Genomic DNA, 16,037 nt, shown 5'->3' with positions numbered 1-16,037 from the left:
GTGCAAGGTGTGCACACGTCCACGAGGCCGCCAGAATACACGCGTACCCACGCATTCACCCCGGCAGGCCCGTACCATCGCCACGGGTGGTGTTGCTTTGGAAGTCATCCCTGTTGGCTCACATGTGTGTACTTGTGGTGTGAGCTGTGTGTGTCCGCGTACGTGTGCAGACGTGTGAGGAGTCTGTGCACACTTGTGTGGCTGCAGTGTATGTGAGCACATGTGCGTGAGTCATGGGAGGCACGTAGAGTGGGAGCACGTGTGTCTCTGGCCGGGGTGACTAATGCCAGGGACATTCATCCTCACTGCCCCAGCTCGAGGGGGAAATCCTCCTGGGTCTGAAAGGAAAAGGCCAGGGGCTGAGGGGCTCCACGTTTCTCAGGCTCCAGGCAGCGTTCCCAGGCCCTCTAACCCGGGGACGGAGTCAGGGTGTGGGGAAGCATGCAAGGCGCTAAGGGGACAAGGGCAGAGTCAGACCTCCCACTTGGAAGTCCCCTCGGGGGCCGGTGTTGGGAGGCATGGCGGGGCCTGGGAACCTGGTGAGGAGGAGACGGGAGGCCTGGACCAGGCCAGCAGCCGCGGCCGGAGGAGCTGAGCCGTGGAGCTGAGCGACCTTAGGGTGCAGAATGGACCACAAGCATGTAGGAGCCCCCACCCCCATGTCCAGCCCCAGTGGCCAGGTGTAGCAGGCTTTCCCAGACAGCTTGCTGGGGGCAGCCTGTCCTGGGGTCTGTTCTGGCTGCCACGGCTGTCCTGGCCGACAGGAGGAGAGACAGGGCTTGGGGACCGGCTGGTGGGAGGCGCCTGTGGCCTTCTGGGCACAGGAGGGCGTCCAGGAGGAGCCCGGGGCTGTGAACAGCGGGCTACGTCCCTCAAGGGGACTCAGCCCCAAACCGGGGCCCTTTCGGTTGGGTGTTCTCTGGATTCCGAGTTGGCCACGGGAGCCCCCGAGCTCCGAGACCCAGTTTGCATGCGGCCCGCGGGGGCCATAGCAGCACAGGCCGAGGGTGGCCCACCCCTTTGTGGGAGAGCCCTCCTGGCGCCTCGGGAGCCTCTGTAATTACAGGGCCAAGAGGCAGCCACTCCCAGCCCGGCCTTCACCCCGCGAAGCCGCGCGTGGAGGATTGGTGACCGGATGGTTTCCAGGTGTGTCTCAGGAAACCTGGCATCCCCAGCAGCTTGTGGCTGTGGCCTCCGTCTGTGGGCTCTATTCTGGGGTTGGGATCCACCCCGCTCCAGCTGGAGGAAGGAAAAGGTGTATTTCAGTATGTCCTGTGGGTGTGGGGGAGCCGGGGAGAGACCAGCTCCTCGGCCCAGGGTGCGGGGTGTGAGGAGCAACGGACGGCTGTCCAGGGGTGGGGAGGGCGGGGAGGGCGGCCCGGCTTTCTTGTGGCCCCAGGAGGCGGGGGTGGCAGACCCTGTCGGGCTGGAATGCGGGTCTGCAGCCACCTGAGACCTGCCCCAGCAACACCCCAATTCCCACCCCATGGGTGCCCGGCCCCGGGCCGCAGAGTTCCCCAGTCTGGGCGGAGGGCTGGGGGCTGGTCGCACGGAGGGAGCTCACGTCCCTGGCCCCCAGCACAGGGGGCCCATATCCCAGCTCCTTCCCTGCCTCCTGGGGACTCTTCGGGGGGGGGGGGGCGCCGGTCCTGCCCCTCCCTCCGGGCTCTGCTTAGCGCCACCTCCGCCCGAGGTCTCCCCATCCTGACTCCCCTCTGCCGGCCTCATCTTGCATAGGGCCAGGAGCAGGGGGGAGGGTGTGCGGGCCTGGGAGGTGGGTGTCATGACCCTCGTTAGTGGGGGTGGCTGAGAGGGTGGACGGGCTGGTGCCTGGGAGGAGCAGGCTCCTTCCCTTCCTCTGCCCTGGGTGTTCGCAGGCCTTTGGGAACCAGAGCCCGGGCTGACCCGGGCACAGCCCCGTGACTCCAGGAATGACTAATTCCACTCCAGCAATAAGCTCTTGGAAGCTCTGAGAAATGACTTTCCTCCCCCTTCTTGCTGCTTCATTAAGCTCTTCCTGAGTGAGTGGAATGAGGATTGTCCTAATACCCTGGCATGAGGCAGGGGGCTCAGGGACTGGCCGAGACAGGTCCATGGTGGCCCTTAGTCCCCGGCAGACACGGGGCAGGGCAGGGCCGGGCACACAAGGTTATGCCAGCCCTGCAGGTGCCAGGATGGGGGCGAGGCGCGCTGGACAGGCCTGGAAGTCCTGACTGCCCTCCTGCTGGGCCCCAGGAGGGACCTCAAGGCCTGGGCCTGGGGGCCTGGGGGCCCGGCCCTCTCCCCTGGGTCACGGCCACCAGCCTGCCCAGACCGGAATGTCCACCCACCCTCCAGGCTGCTGGAACTGAAGAAACAGTTCAGGCCTCGCCTACCCCGGCAAATCCCGTCGGCCCCTTTCTCCCTGCAGGCAGGAAGAGAATGCAGGGAGGGGTCGGTGACTGGAGGCCTTGTCCACAGGTGTTCCTGGCCCTCGGGGAGCTGCTTCTGTCCTGCAACTGGGCGGTGGTTGCTGACATCCTGCTGGTAGGTGTTGGGGGTGCTGGTCCTGGGGCCTCTTGAGTGGAGGGAGCTGGAGTCTGTCTGGCTCAGGGCTGGGAGGGGCTTCTGAGACCATGGGGTAGGGGTCCAAGGTCATCCTGATACACTCAAACTTATCCTCGGACCATCACCTCCATTTTGCTGATGAGCAGATGGAGACTCAGAGAGGGCAGGTGCCCGGACCAAGGTCACACAGCATGCAAAGCCACTGAGCCAGAACAGGAGCCCAGGCCCCGTCTGAAGCCCCCCCTCTTCCTTGACTACACTTCTTAGCAAGCAGGCTCTTTGGCCTAGGCTCTGGGTGTGTGGACGGGGATGTGGGACTTCAGGGTTATAGCCACTGAGCCAGGTGCGTCCAGGCTGCCCGGCAAGGGGCCGGCTTGGGCTATGAGGCCTGGTGCCGGCCCAACCATGTGACTGTGGTATGTCTAGAGTCTGGTGTGGCCCATCTGAGCCTCACGCTCTCTGTCCAGCCTCCCTGTCCAGCCTCCCTGCCTCCCTCTATAAGATGTCAGGGGAGGGCTTTGGATGCTAGTGAGCTGTGCCCTTGTGCGTAACATAGGACCCGGAACCCGGGGACCCCCAGGGGCCGCCTCCTGCCTCCTGGAAGGCTGGCATAGCCCAGCCCCGTGCGCAGGGGAGCCAGGGACCCTGGCGATGGGCTGACAGCGTCCTGAGGTGACCGGTGCCAGGGTTTGGCCCACACCTGGACTTCAGCCCTGCTTCTGCCACTTCCTAGCTGCGTGTGACCTGGGCAAGTCACTGTGTGGCTCTGGGCCTCAGGTTGCCCATGGGAACAACGGGGTGAAGTACTTGTGGGTTACCGTGGGCGTGAAATGACAAGGGTGCTGGCCGGGGCTCCTCCCAGGGCTCGCGCCCTTCTCGCCTCCTGGCTGCCAAAGGACGCCTGAGCCCTCAAAGCTGAGTTTGAAAGGGCCATTGAGGCCTGCTTGAATGCTGCCATTGATGGGATGCTCACTCCCTGCCTAGACTTCTGCCCCGCACCCCATGGCCCAGGCTCAGCGGGTGTAGACAGTGCTGCCCTTTGACGCCCTGGGGGCGTATCAGCTACAGGGCTCCTCCCTCTAGCCCGAGGACCTGGGCTCCCGCCCAGACTCAGCCACAGACCCGATGAATGGCCCTGGGCCTCAGTTCCTTGTCTATAAAAAGGAGCGATCATAACCGGCCTGGCAGGGTGAGCCAGGTGGCCTGCGGGAGAGCCCTCAGTAGACGGGAACATGCCGGCAAACGTCTCCCCTGGGTTTGCCCACTGTTAGGCACGGGGAGCTTAACCACCCCCGAGCCAGCATCTCCGACGTCCAGCTGGAGCTGAAACCCGCCCCCGCATCTTCCTCCAGCCCCCATGACGCTGCCCCCTTTCCACACGGCAGCCCCACAGATGTGCGAGGACGGTGGCCGTGTTCCCCCAGTGTCTGTGTTTGCAAGAACGATTAACCTGGCAGGACCTCTGTAGAGCTGTGCGTGTGCCGGGGGCCGGGGAGGGGCAGGCACGGGGGGACAGGGCAGGCAGCCGCGGTCTGACCCATGCGGCCGGCTGGGGAGCTGTGTCTGGCCCCCAGCTGCTCCCTGGGGTCCTCCCCTGGCTTGGAGGCAGCGAGTCTCTCCATCCCAGGAAGGCTTTCTGCACCCCCTTCCCCCCTCCGGAAGCCCCTCAGCGGAAGATTGCCTTTAGACCCTTTGGTGGTGGGAGCTGGACCAATCCTTGCGGTCCTTGGAGCTCAGTCGTCCCACAGAGAAAGTGGGGCGGCTCCAGGAGGGAGCGGTCTTGGGCCAAACGCAGGTGGGGGGGCAGGCTGTGGGGGACGGGGTGTGTGCCGCAGAGGGGCAGGCGTGGGAGGTGACAGAGGCCCAGAGGGCAAGCAGCTGTGTGGACGGAGGGCGGGTGGTAGTGGGAGCCTCGGAGGATCGCTGAAAGCTGGTGTTGGTTTCCAGCGGTGAGGCACCCCAGGGGCAGGAGGGCAGGGCCGCAGAGAGGGGTCTAGGGGGGGTGGGATCCAGCCAGGAAGCGTGTGGGGGCACAGGAGTGCAGGAGGCCCCAGCTCCTGAGGCCCAGGAGGGCCCAGGAGCCAGGAGGCCCTGCATCGGGCATAGTCCCAAGGGGTCGGTGGCGGCTCCATGCCCCGCATCAGTCTGCAAGGGACACCGTTCTCTCTGGCCCTCTGATCCACAAGGAGAACCCAGACTCTCTGGGGAAGAGACTGCAAAAGCCGTCTGGTCCAGGGGCTCTCGCACCTCAGTGAGCGTAGGAACCAGGTTTGGGGAGCTTGTTACAAATTCTGCTTCCTCAGGGTCTGGCTCAGTGGGTCTCTGCGGGCGTCCAAGGGTGTGCCTTTCTCGTGACCTTCCCACGTGGTCCTGATATGGACGCTCCTCAGAGCGCCCCTGGAGAACACTGGTCTAGCGCAGCCAGCTCCCCAGTCTGCGAACCCCCTGCAGACTCTGTCCTTGATCCCATCCCCCTCTGATGGGAGGCTCACTCCCTGAACCCCAAGGAGCCCCTGCCTCCCGAAGACTCAGTGAGGAAAAGGGTCTGGCTCCCTCACAGCCAAGGCCCTCTAGACCCACCTCCAGCACCCCCTCCCCGCCCTCCGGAGGCAGACCCCTTGGAGGGTCCTGCTCCCAGGGAGGCTGGGATTGTGTCCCCCCAGGCCGAGCTCCCTGCACCCCCTGACTGATGCTGTCTCCAGCTGTCTCGCAAGCCCCCTGTGTGTCTGGGCCCCATGAGGGCAGCCTGGAGCCAGCCGACCCACCGCCAGCATCAGGGACTAGAGCGGAAGCGGAACTCACCTGCTCTCCCAGGTCAGGTCTGTCCGCTGGTGCCTCCCGCGCAGAGCTCCCCCGGGCCCCTGGAGGGCACCACCCTCCTGTTCCTCCCGGGCCCTGGTAGTCTCAGTGCTCCCTGCTCTGCCCGCCCGTCTGTCCCACCCTCCCCAGGGCAGCGGGGGGTGAGGGCTGAGTGGGGAGTGCAGGAGGCAGGCTGCCAGGGAGTCCGTACCTGGTGGTCGCCGCTCTGACGTTCTGCGGGCCCTTGGTTGGCACGGGTTATGCCCCATGCTAAAAAGGGAACAGGTCTTCTGAGAAAGGAGAGTCGGAAACAGAGGTGCTTTGTCTCAGAATAGAGTGGGCCTGCAGTTTTAGGAACCCAAAGCCTCTAACTTCTAAAATTACCAGCTTTGCCACCGCCACCCCCCCCCCCCCCCGCCCCAGGCTACATGGAAGCAATACCACGGAACAGGTTGGGGACCCGCAGCTCCAGCCCCTGGCAGCAGAGCCTGGTCTGGGCCCGGCACTTCCTGGGGGCGTGGAAGGGACCTGACTCTGAGGGTCCAAGCCGCCGCATGGACGTCTCCTGGGCCCACCCTCCAGAACCAGCAGTGCGTAGTCACGTAATTATGGGTCAAGAAGGAGGCACGCGGGGCCGGTGCGAAGCCGAGCTCAGCTCCTTCTCTGGCCTGTTGGCAGGTCCCAGTGAGGGGGGCAGGCCCAGCTTCTCTCGCCGCCTGGACAGAGTGGCTCAGTGTCTGACCTGGGGCCCCCTGTCGTCCCCCACAGAGGGGCCCCCGCGGCACGGTCTCACCGGCCTGTCTTGGGACCCCCAGGTGCGGGGCTCCTGCCCCCACACCTCTGCTCACTCTCTTCCCCCTTGGAACGCCCGTCCCTCTCTCTCTGCCAGTCGTCCGCGTGCAGGGCGGGGCGAGCTTGTCCTGTCTTCCAGGCGTTCTCTAGCCGACACACAGCATCTCGGACAGGCTCCTCCTTGCTTCTAACAGACCCTGGAGGAGCAGGGCCGGGGGCGAATACCAGTCCTGCTTTCTCCCATGGGGTGACCCTGGAGAGGTGACCCTCCCTCCCTGGGGAGAGTTCCCTCATCTGTGACCCGGGGATAATAACCATGCCTCCCTCTTGGGGTGCTTGAGTGGGTAAAGAGAATGTATATATGAGATCTACAAAATGCATACGGGAAGCGTCTAATACATGCCGGTTGTTAATCTCCGCTGGGCTCAGGTTATGGACACCTAGGTCTTGGGGATGAGCCCCCCCTTTGGGACTGTGAGGCTGCTGCTTGAACCCCTCCCTTGCGGCAAGCCAGGCTTCCGGCTGGTTCTACTGGACTCGTCTGCTGGGCAGACTTCGGGCTAGTCCTCTCTGAGCCTGGTGCCCCGTTGTGCCCCAGGGAGCTTGAGAGAAGTCCGACTGGGGCCTTGCTGCCCAGACGGTGTCGGGGTGGGGGGGGACAACGGAGGAACCTTCCAGTGTGGGGGGTGCATGTGCAGGTGGGGGGCACATGGGCTGTAGGGCAGGCACCCGAACTCTGGGAGGGTCAGTCCTGAAGGACAAATAGGGATGCTCTGGCTGGACCGGAGGGGGGCAGGCCGGCCGGGCAGAAGGGTCTGGAAGTTTTCTGCCTCCCGGGGTCACAGGGCATTATTTCGGTCTGCTGTCCGCACGAGGAATGATAATGAACATATCCCCCAGTAGGTCCTGTAATTATCCCTTTGGGGGATGCGGACGGTGAAGTAACACAGCTAGTGAGTGGGGGGTCTGGGATCGGAACCCAGACACTCTGACTCCAGAATTCATACCCTCTTCCAGGGGTCATGGGGGTCTCTCCAGGAAGGCTGCCTTCGGCCTCTGCCCATTGAGGCTTGAACTTCCCGAGAGAAGGGCCGAGCCCTCTGTGCCCTGCGTCCGGGCGTCCGTGCCCATGCCGGCCTGCACTCCCGCCTCTTGTCCCTGCAGTCACGGCCCTGCCTGGTCCCTGCCCGGTCCCAGAGCAAGCCCTCGAGAGAGGGGCCCTCATCCGGGGCCGTGGCACCCCCACCCCTCGGAGGGGCCTGACGTTCCAGTGGTGGGATGTCGCTGACCCCTTTCTGTCCCACTGACTTGGCCAGCCTGCCCCAGCTCCGGGCTGTCCCGGCGGGGAGCAGGAGGTGGCAATGAGGGGTGCCCGCGCTCTGCCCTTGCTTGGGGAGCTCCCCTGATACTCCTGTGTTTTGCAGTCCGTGGTGGTGCCCCGGTGCCGGGGGACAGCAGAGGCGCTTCAGATCACGGTGGGCCACATCCTGGGGGACGCCAGCAGCCCTTACCTCACTGGCCTTGTAAGGGTGGCTCCCAATGGGGGCGGGGGGCAGCCACTGCTGGCCGGCCGGGCGGGCCTGGCAGACGCAGCCTCTCTCTGCAGGTCTCCAGCACCCTGAGGGCCGGGCGCCCTGACTCCTACCTGCAGTCCTTCCTCAGCCTTCAGCAGAGCTTCCTGTGCTGCACCTTCGTCATCGCCCTGGCCGGTGGTTGCTTCCTGCTAACCGCGCTGCGGCTGGAGAGGGACCAGGCCCGGGCCCGGCAGCTGGACACAGGTACCCCCAGCCCTCCCACTTCGGCCAGGCTCTGGGCTGAGCCTCACAGGAGAGGGGAGCACGGGCCACCCCCGCAGCTGGCTGATTTGTTAATTTGTTCATTCAAAAGTGGTCATTACCCGCCCCCCCCAACTATATGCCAGAAGCAGGGGGGTGAACACCCGGGATGCTCTAGGTGACAGAGGTAGACAAGAAACAGGAAGAGCAAAAGACAGAGTACGTTCAAGGTGATCATTGCTACAGAGAGGCGTAAAGTAGGCCGGGGGACGGGAATACGTGGGGGCAGCCTGCAGCTGTTGAAAGGCTTGTCCTGAGGGGTCCTCACTGCACAGGGGACATTGGAGCAGAGGTTTGGAGGAGGTGAGGCAGTGAGCCATGCGGCTATCTGGGGGAGGGGGCTCTCGGCACACAGCCAGTGCAAAGGCCCTGAGGTGAGAACGTGGCTGGAGGGGGAGTGAGGGGGGCGCTGGTAGGGATGAGGCCGGAGCAGGCACTTGGGGGCCTTGTAGGGACGGTGGCCTCAACTTTGAGACTGTGTTGTTTCCTGCAGATGGGCCCCAACGTGTTTTATTTGTAGTGCGAACGCTGTATATATGGCTGCTGTGTGGGGAACAGACTAGGGGTGTCAGCGTGGAGGCAGGGGGCCACCGGAGGCTCTGCATCACCAGGGGAAGTGGTGGGGCTGGGACCTTGGGGTGGCCTTGAAGGTAAGGAGAAGGGGTCGCATCTGGAGCTCATTCTGACAGCAGGTGTGAGGGGTTTCCCGGCCTGCTCCCAAGGCATCTTCTGCCTCCTTTGGGGCCGGCTGAGCATCTTTCCTCCCGCAGGGACCCCCGGCAGCAAGGACACGGAGAGCCAAGCCCTGCTTTCCGGCACAGGTGCCGCCGCCAAGGACCCCTGAGGCCCCCGCGCCCCAGCAAGGAGGTCCCTCTCGCCTGTCGCACCCCTCCCGCCAGCCCTGGAGGCCTCAGCGCCTCTGTCCCCGTTTGGCCATGGCTCCGGGACCCCAGCCGAGCCGCACCTGCCACTCTGCTTCACTCCCAGCTGGAGAGCTGGCAGTGCCTGTGGCCGGGCTGGGGATTGAGCTGTCCGCACTCTCTGCTGGGAGTGGGGGCCAGAGAGGAAGAAGAGAGCAGCTGGGGGCAGGGCGCAGGGCTACTCCACACCCTGGACCCCTCACTCTGCAGGGCAGGAGGGCACAGGACACCCCTTTGCCAGGGTCACCCTCTGAACAAGAGGGGGGCGTCCGATAGTCTTGAGGGAGGTTTCACTCTGCTGCCCATGTGGCTTCAAGCTCCTGGAGGAGGAAGGGCGTCGGATCGCCCATAGACTCAGCTGCCCTGGGACCATGCGGGGGAGGGGGCTCACAGTCCAGCCCCCGCCCACTTCTCATGCTCCGACCCCGGCACAGCACCTGGGGTGGGCTGGCTCTGTGGGCCTTGCGCTTGCCGCTGGGTTCAGCACAGCTGGGCGCAGCAGGAGACCAACAGCTTCCAGGCGGGCAGCAGTGGGGAGGCGTGTTCTTTCTGCCCCGTGAGCACCAGCTTCTCTCCCCTGCCCTGGTGCCTGGCCAGCAGGGGCCTGCCTCCCAGCAGCAAACTCACGCTCACCTCCTGACCCTGCCTCCCTGCCCCTACTGCTGGACAGACAAGCTCCGGGAGCTGGGCCCCCCAGCTCAGCTCCCCCATCCTCGGCCCTTCCTCAGGAGTGGCCACCGCTAGGCTGACCGGCCCCTCCACCCACAATCTGACCCTTGGAGTGCATAAAACAGGCTGCCCCTGAGCTTATAAGGAAAAGCCTGCACCGGTTATGGTGTTTGCAGGGGATCCCACATCTCCAAGCAGTTTTCTCCTGGCCTCCACTCATTTCTGACCCTGTGTACCCGGAGATAAGGTCAGAGTCCCTGCCCAGGGTAAAGGTTCAGTCCTACAAGACCGCGCACCCCAGCCCTGCCCACCGGATGGGCCAAGCGCAGGTCCACATTGTCGGCTGTGCTTCTGACTGACTAGCTGTGAATCAGAGGCTCCCGTGGCCCCTCCTCAGGTTCTGTTAATCTGCTAGAGCGGCTCACAGAGCTCAGGAAACTCATTTACTCATTAGATCACCGGTTTATAATAAAGGGCACAACTCAGGGACAGCAGGGGGGAGAGAGGCCAGGGCGAGGTGTGGGGCAGGGGCAGGGCCGCCCTGCCCCCTCCAGGAGCCCCATCCACCAGCACCCCCGTGCGCTCACCCTATTTTTGGCTTTCGTGGACGCTTCCTTACTTAGACACCATTGATTAAACCATTGGCTTTTGGTGATTGATTCGACCTCCAGCCCGTCATCCATCCGCACTGGTCAGTGGGGGGACTGGGAGTTCTCCTGGCCTCCAGCTTCCCCTTAGGTGGGGTCCAAATGCCACCTTATTAACAAAAAAAGGCACCTTTAGGTCTCTCAGCATTTAGGAAATTCCAAGGGTTTTAGGAGCTCTGCGCCGGGAACAGGATGAAGACCAAACATAAGTCCCATGATCACACTTGCTTTCTCCTGAGAAGGAGATACCCAGTCTATGGGGGGGCAGGATGCCATGGACCCGCTCGGCACCACGGGCTGTGAGACCTGGGACACTTCCCGTAGCTCAGACTCCCAGTTGGGTTTTAAGAGGGGTGTTGAATGTGGCTTTTCCAGCCCCCATTGTATGACTCTCACAGGCTGGGTCCAGGCCCACGGAAGACCCGCTCCAGGGTCTGAACCTAACTCCCTGCGCCCCTGGAAAAGACCCCTGAGGGGCTCAGTTCCCAGAAAATGGGTGAGGGCTTCCCAAGAGTCAAAACGGCCACCCCACCTCCCCAACCCCAGAGTCCAGAGGCTGGGAAGGAAGATCAGAAACCTCATCCATATGCTGCCAGAGACAGGTGGTAAGCAGAGACGCTGACTCTGACCCTGCCCTTGGACCTCACAGTCCAACCCAGGGCAGGGAAATACCAGGCCAGGTGTGGCACACCTGTGGGCAGAGGAAAGCGTTCCGTCCCCCAGGAGCCTCTGCGCAGGTGGGGGGCAAACAGCAGGAGAAGCTGTGGGGGAAGGGCACGCCCCCTGGAGAGGGTGGGCCCAACAGAAGTGCAGGGGGAGGGGCAGAAGGCTTCTGTGATCTTGCAGGGTTGTGTGTGCTTGGGGCAGGAGAGACTGGCTGGGACCTGGGGCTTGAATCCTGAACTCAGGGTTCTTCTCAGTGTATCCCGGTGTTTGGGTCGCTGGGTTGGGCAGGATGGGGCTTTGCTAGGACTGAGCTGGATAGAATGCCCAGCTCGGAGTTTATAGGGTGTTCTCATCTAAAGTTTGGGGCCAGGGTGGGGGCCTGGGCTGGCGGACTCTGGGAGAGAGACCAGTGAGTGTGCTCACATTCCCACCACTGCTGTCTGACGGGGCGGTCACTCAGGCCTCGCTGCTCTGGGGCCACAGGTGTGGGTCCCTGAGAGCCCAGCTGCTCAGGCCAGAGCCGAGGAGTGGTCAATCGATCACACCTGTCTGGCCTAAAGGACAATTCTGAGCAACCCCAGAAGCCCCGAGACTCTTGATAGCCTTGTTCGTGGGGAATGCACGGCTCAGCAGGCCCAGGCCCTTAAGCCTGACCCATCCCTCAGCACGGTCACTGCCCATCCCAGACAACACGTGCATCCTAGCTCCCGGGTGTCATCGGGACACGCAGGTGTGTCTGTCAGAGTGCTCCTCTCCGTGTCCGCGTGCGAGGATGTGAGGGGGTGGTAGTAGGTCTGCTCTTCCTCCACCCTGCCCTCAGGCTTGGAGGGTGGGGCACAGGCCTTGAGATGGTCACCCCAGCCCTGGCTTATTCCCCTGCAACACCAGACACTGTTTAGTCCGTCTCATTCCCTGCAGTGCGCGTCGTTCCTCCATGTCTGAGTGGGAATGTGAAGTGTCGGTTGAATGCGGCCTCTTGAGACAGAGCCGGCAGGAGGCCACTGGCGCCAAGCTCTACCCACATAGGAAGGTACGGGACTGCACTCCTGTGTGACTCTGCTGGTCAGGGTTGGAGGGCTGTGTGCCGAAGAAACCGAGCGGGCGTCTTGGGCAAGAGAGGGATTTGTTGGAAGCACATTAGGAGCTCACAGAATTGATGGGAACAATGCAGATTTGGGAGGCAGGGCTCCTGGGCTTACTGGGGACCTTCCCCAAAGCGCCAGACGATTTTCCCTATTTTCCTGCCCCCCTACTCAAGATTTAAAGCCCGGGGCAAGAGAGTCCAGTTGGACCCTGTGGCCATTCCTTGATGTTTAGCTCCGTTAAGCCCAGGACACCAGGGTGCTGCCGGGAAGGGGGTTGGACTCTGAATATCAAAACAGAACAGCATTGAAAGGAAAACAAACACACACGAAGGTGGTGTCCATTATAATGATCTTGGGCAGGCCACGGGCCCTCTCTTAGATGCAGCCTCTCGGCAGGACCGGGAAGAAGCTGGGCTCAGGATCCTTCAAGGGATTCTTTGTTTCTGATAGTCTGAGTCCATGATCGAAGGAGACTGAAGCTTCTATCATTTAGACAGCATTAAAAATGTTCAAATGACAGAACAGGGACTTCTGTGTTTGTGGGGACTCAGAGCCATCTGTTCCGAGCAGGAGAGAGAGAGAGACAGGGACAGAGCATTCTGAGCAGGACTCGTGAGGCAGGCCCAGGCTGGGGGGGTGGAGGGCCCCGGATAAGTCCCTTGCTTGGCAACAGCAGGAGCAGAGAGGGGCTGCCGCCTCCCTAGGGCTGGGTGCTCACCTGTGGAAAAGGTAATTGGAGGGCGGAGGCAAGGAGCCCATGGAAGCTAATGGAGGGTGGAGTCAGTCGGAGAAAATACCTTTTCCAGAGGGGCTAGGAGAGGAATCTGGCAGGTTCCTGAGTCACTCAGAGCAACAGATACGTGATGCAAATCAACACACGCTTCCTGTGCACCTGCTAAATGTCATTTACTCATTCAATCAACAAACATTCTCTGGGCACCTCCTCTGCACTGGGCTGTGGAGATGAATCAGGTGGTATGGGCCCCTGAGGCTCACGGTTGGGGGTGGGGTGGGGGGGTGGGCTGATGTACAAACTTAATCAACACAATGAGTTTGGTGTGAGGGAAGCATACACAGGTTACTCAAGCATCCCAGAGGAGGAAATGACAATTTTCCAGGTGGGTCAAAGAGGGCTTCCTGGAGGAAGTCACGGTCTGTGCTGGGTTTTTGAGGGAAAGTGGGAGCAGTGAGCTGGGTAGACCCCCTAGGCAGAGCATGACTAAGGGCAGGGGGAGGGGGTTCCCAGGTGATGCTCTCCGTGGTCCTGAACGGCATTGTATTGAGGGGAGAGCAGGGACTATGCACACGCACCCCCAATTCTTGTCACCCCTCCAGGTTCCAGAAAGTATAACATCAGTGAGTTCAGGGAGCTCTATTCTCAGTGCGGTGGAGCGTAAGTTTGAGAGCTGGGCGGTAGGATCTGAGGCTGGAGATCGGCATGGTCGTGAAGGGTTCCGATGGCTCTTGGAGATGGTGTTAAGGAACTTAGATATTTTTATCCTATGGGCAGTGGGGAGCCGTGGAAAGGTTGTGTGCAAGGTGGTGATGGGGTCGTGTGTGTGATCTAGAAAGTTATTGGCAAGAAATAAGGAAAAGACTGGAGGGGGATGTTGGGGCAGGTGGTGCTGAGTTTTAAAAACGTTAAGACACAGCGAGGTTTGGGCTGAGTGAGTGGGCAATGGCACACTGGGATTTTAAAAAGTGGACAGGCCCCAGATGTGGTTGTTGAGGGAGGAGTCCCCAGTGACTCTAAGTGTCCTGCTCAGTGACAATGAGAATGACGGTGCCATTTGGCAAGAGATAAATGACACCAGGGTGGAGCAGGCTTAAGGGAAGGATGATGAATTCAGTTGTGATTGTGCTGAGTTTAGGGAGCTGTGAGAGATCTGGAGGGGGGTGTGTGGGGATGAGGCCACATCTAGAGATGAAGGTTGGGGTGTCCAGGGCACGTGGATGATGGCTGAGAGCCTGCCGAGGGCGAGTGTGCCCCACGAGAAGGGAAGGGACAGGCCTGAGCCCTGGGGGATGGGCAGAGGGGACTGAACTCCCCGTTATCAGCCTCAGGGAAGCTGGTGTTTCTGAGAGTGCTCTGCAAAGCTCTAGACACCTTACAGGATGTTCTGTGGGTCATGTCCCCATGGGGACACAGCAGCCTCTACCTCCTCCCGGGAGACTCACAGTGTACGCCCTCAGGTTAAAGGCTCTGAGAAGTCCAGTCCCTCAGTCCGGACACCTGTTGCTGTCTAGGCGTCACGAACAAACACGGAAGCCCTTTAGCCATCACTGAGATCAGCCTCACCTTCTGGGGCTGCTGAGGAGCTGTGTCTTGGCGGAGCTCAGCAGCATCGGGGGCAGGCACACCTGGGTTTAGTGTGAGTCCCATCATTTACCAGGCGTGTGACCTTGGGCACATTCCTTCTCTTCCCTGGGCTCGGTTTCTTCACCGGGGAGATGGGGAGAAGGGCCCTACAAGTCCTATGGCTGGTGGTCCATTGATACTGCTAGAGGCTCTCAGGAGACCACCGTGACTTGCCCAGGGCCACACAGTCAGGGCTCTTGTCGTCCCTGTCGTCCTGCCCTCGGTGGCCTAGTACCCATCCAGAGACATGCTCTAGAGAGTGCCTTTGAGTTAAAATCCCAGAAACCCCCACACAGCAAGAAGAGCTGCTCAGAGGTGCCCCAAATTTGAAAGGCTCAAAACTCTGAGCCCTTCCCCCGCTCTGAGCCTACTGGGGGCTGGAAAGGGAGTGCTCCCCTTTCTGGCCAAGAGCTAAAGCTACCTCCCTGGGCAGGGCTATGGTTGAAAGGAGGAGGAATTTTGGTGAGTGGGAAGGGGACCTTGGGGTTGGGCTTTGAGCCGTGGTTGTGTCTCCTTCACAGCTGGATGCAGCCCTGCAGCTGGGCACTGTCCTCTAGCTGGTACCACCCCACAGTTAGGAGGGGCATTGCCAGGGCCCAGCCCTAGCCCCATGGAGCTTGTAGGTCGTGCTGACCTGTTGAGCACCTGTCGTCCCAGGGCGCCCTGCAGAATTTCCCTTATCCGGCTTCAAGCTGTAAAGATGCAGCAGGGAACTTTCAGAACAGAGTCTGTTTCCTGGCCCTCCCGTGACAGTCATCCATACCCAACACACCAAAGCATATTTTTAGTCACTTTGCAGAATTTAAAACACACCTCAAAGGCGCCGAGAAACACCAGCCTGGGGATTAACTCTGCTCTCAGCAGGTAGAGGGTGCCTCGTGCTGCATCACCCATTGGCTATGCCATGACTCACTGTGGCCAACACTTTCGCGGGATGCATCTGCCTGTGGACATGGGGTCCAGAACAGCCCGCAGTGGGAACTGAGCTCCCAACCCGGGAGGGTGGTATCAGAGCCCCGGGTCAGCACGGACTCTGCCACCGGCTAGCTGCATGTCCATGATGGGGTCTTTTCTGGGCTCTGGGACCCCTCTGTGAACCATGGGGTGCTTCTGGGTTTCCAAGCTCTGTGTAGTGTTAACATTCTGTCCTCAGCACTTTGTGTGGGACTTTAATTTCAGTCAAAGCCTCAAACAGATGAAGGGGGTGGGCTTGGGGGTGGGACACAGAACTACAGCTCCTCTGAGATGGGTTGTGGCCCCGAACACAGAAGTTACTCGGCCACTCTCCACGGGAGACAGGACTCACCCTCCTCCGCAGCGGGTGGTGACCCCTCAGACCAGACTGAATCCTGTCTTCCCCTCTACCCCCGGAGAGACACAGAGACCTAGAGAGGGCTACGGGCCTGCCCAGGGTCTTCCTTTCCGGGCTTTGTCCCTTTCCTGGCGCACAGCTGGAAGTCTGAAGCTTGGGGAGGCCCCATGGGAGCTCGGCTCTCCCTGCCAGAGGCTGCTTCTCGGAGGGTCTCGGCGCGCACCCAGGAATGGGACCAGGGAGGGGTCAGGAGCTGCAGCTGCGTTTCCCTGGGGCGGTGGGCAACACAGCCGTCTGCGCCTGGCGGAGGCCCGGGGCCCGGGCCGAACCCCCCCACCGGTCAGGCTTCTAGGCTCTCCCCGGGCCGATTCGATCAGGGCGGGAGAGTAGCTCTGCTGCAGGCGCC

General features: G+C 61.8%; 1 protein-coding gene across 1 annotated transcript in view; it reads left to right on the top strand.

Moving 5' to 3' along the window:
* The window catches only part of SPNS2 (SPNS lysolipid transporter 2, sphingosine-1-phosphate), a 71,412-nt gene that overhangs the window by 24,812 nt on the left and 30,563 nt on the right, over positions 1-16,037 (top strand). The window contains exons 9-11 of the mRNA XM_088028065.1: positions 2,461-2,526; positions 7,563-7,661; positions 7,745-7,916. Of these exons, the coding sequence (XP_087884191.1) occupies positions 2,461-2,526; positions 7,563-7,661; positions 7,745-7,916 (337 nt within the window). The remainder of the gene's footprint in view (positions 1-2,460; positions 2,527-7,562; positions 7,662-7,744; positions 7,917-16,037) is intronic.

This window comes from Eumetopias jubatus, unplaced genomic scaffold (assembly GCF_037043125.1).
Source record: "Eumetopias jubatus isolate StellerSeaLion01/CBP00866 unplaced genomic scaffold, mEumJub1_p1.0 scaffold_10, whole genome shotgun sequence".
NCBI lineage: Eukaryota > Metazoa > Chordata > Mammalia > Carnivora > Otariidae > Eumetopias > Eumetopias jubatus.
Note: the sequence above shows the minus strand (reverse complement) of the source record. Positions and strands in the feature narration are given on the sequence as shown.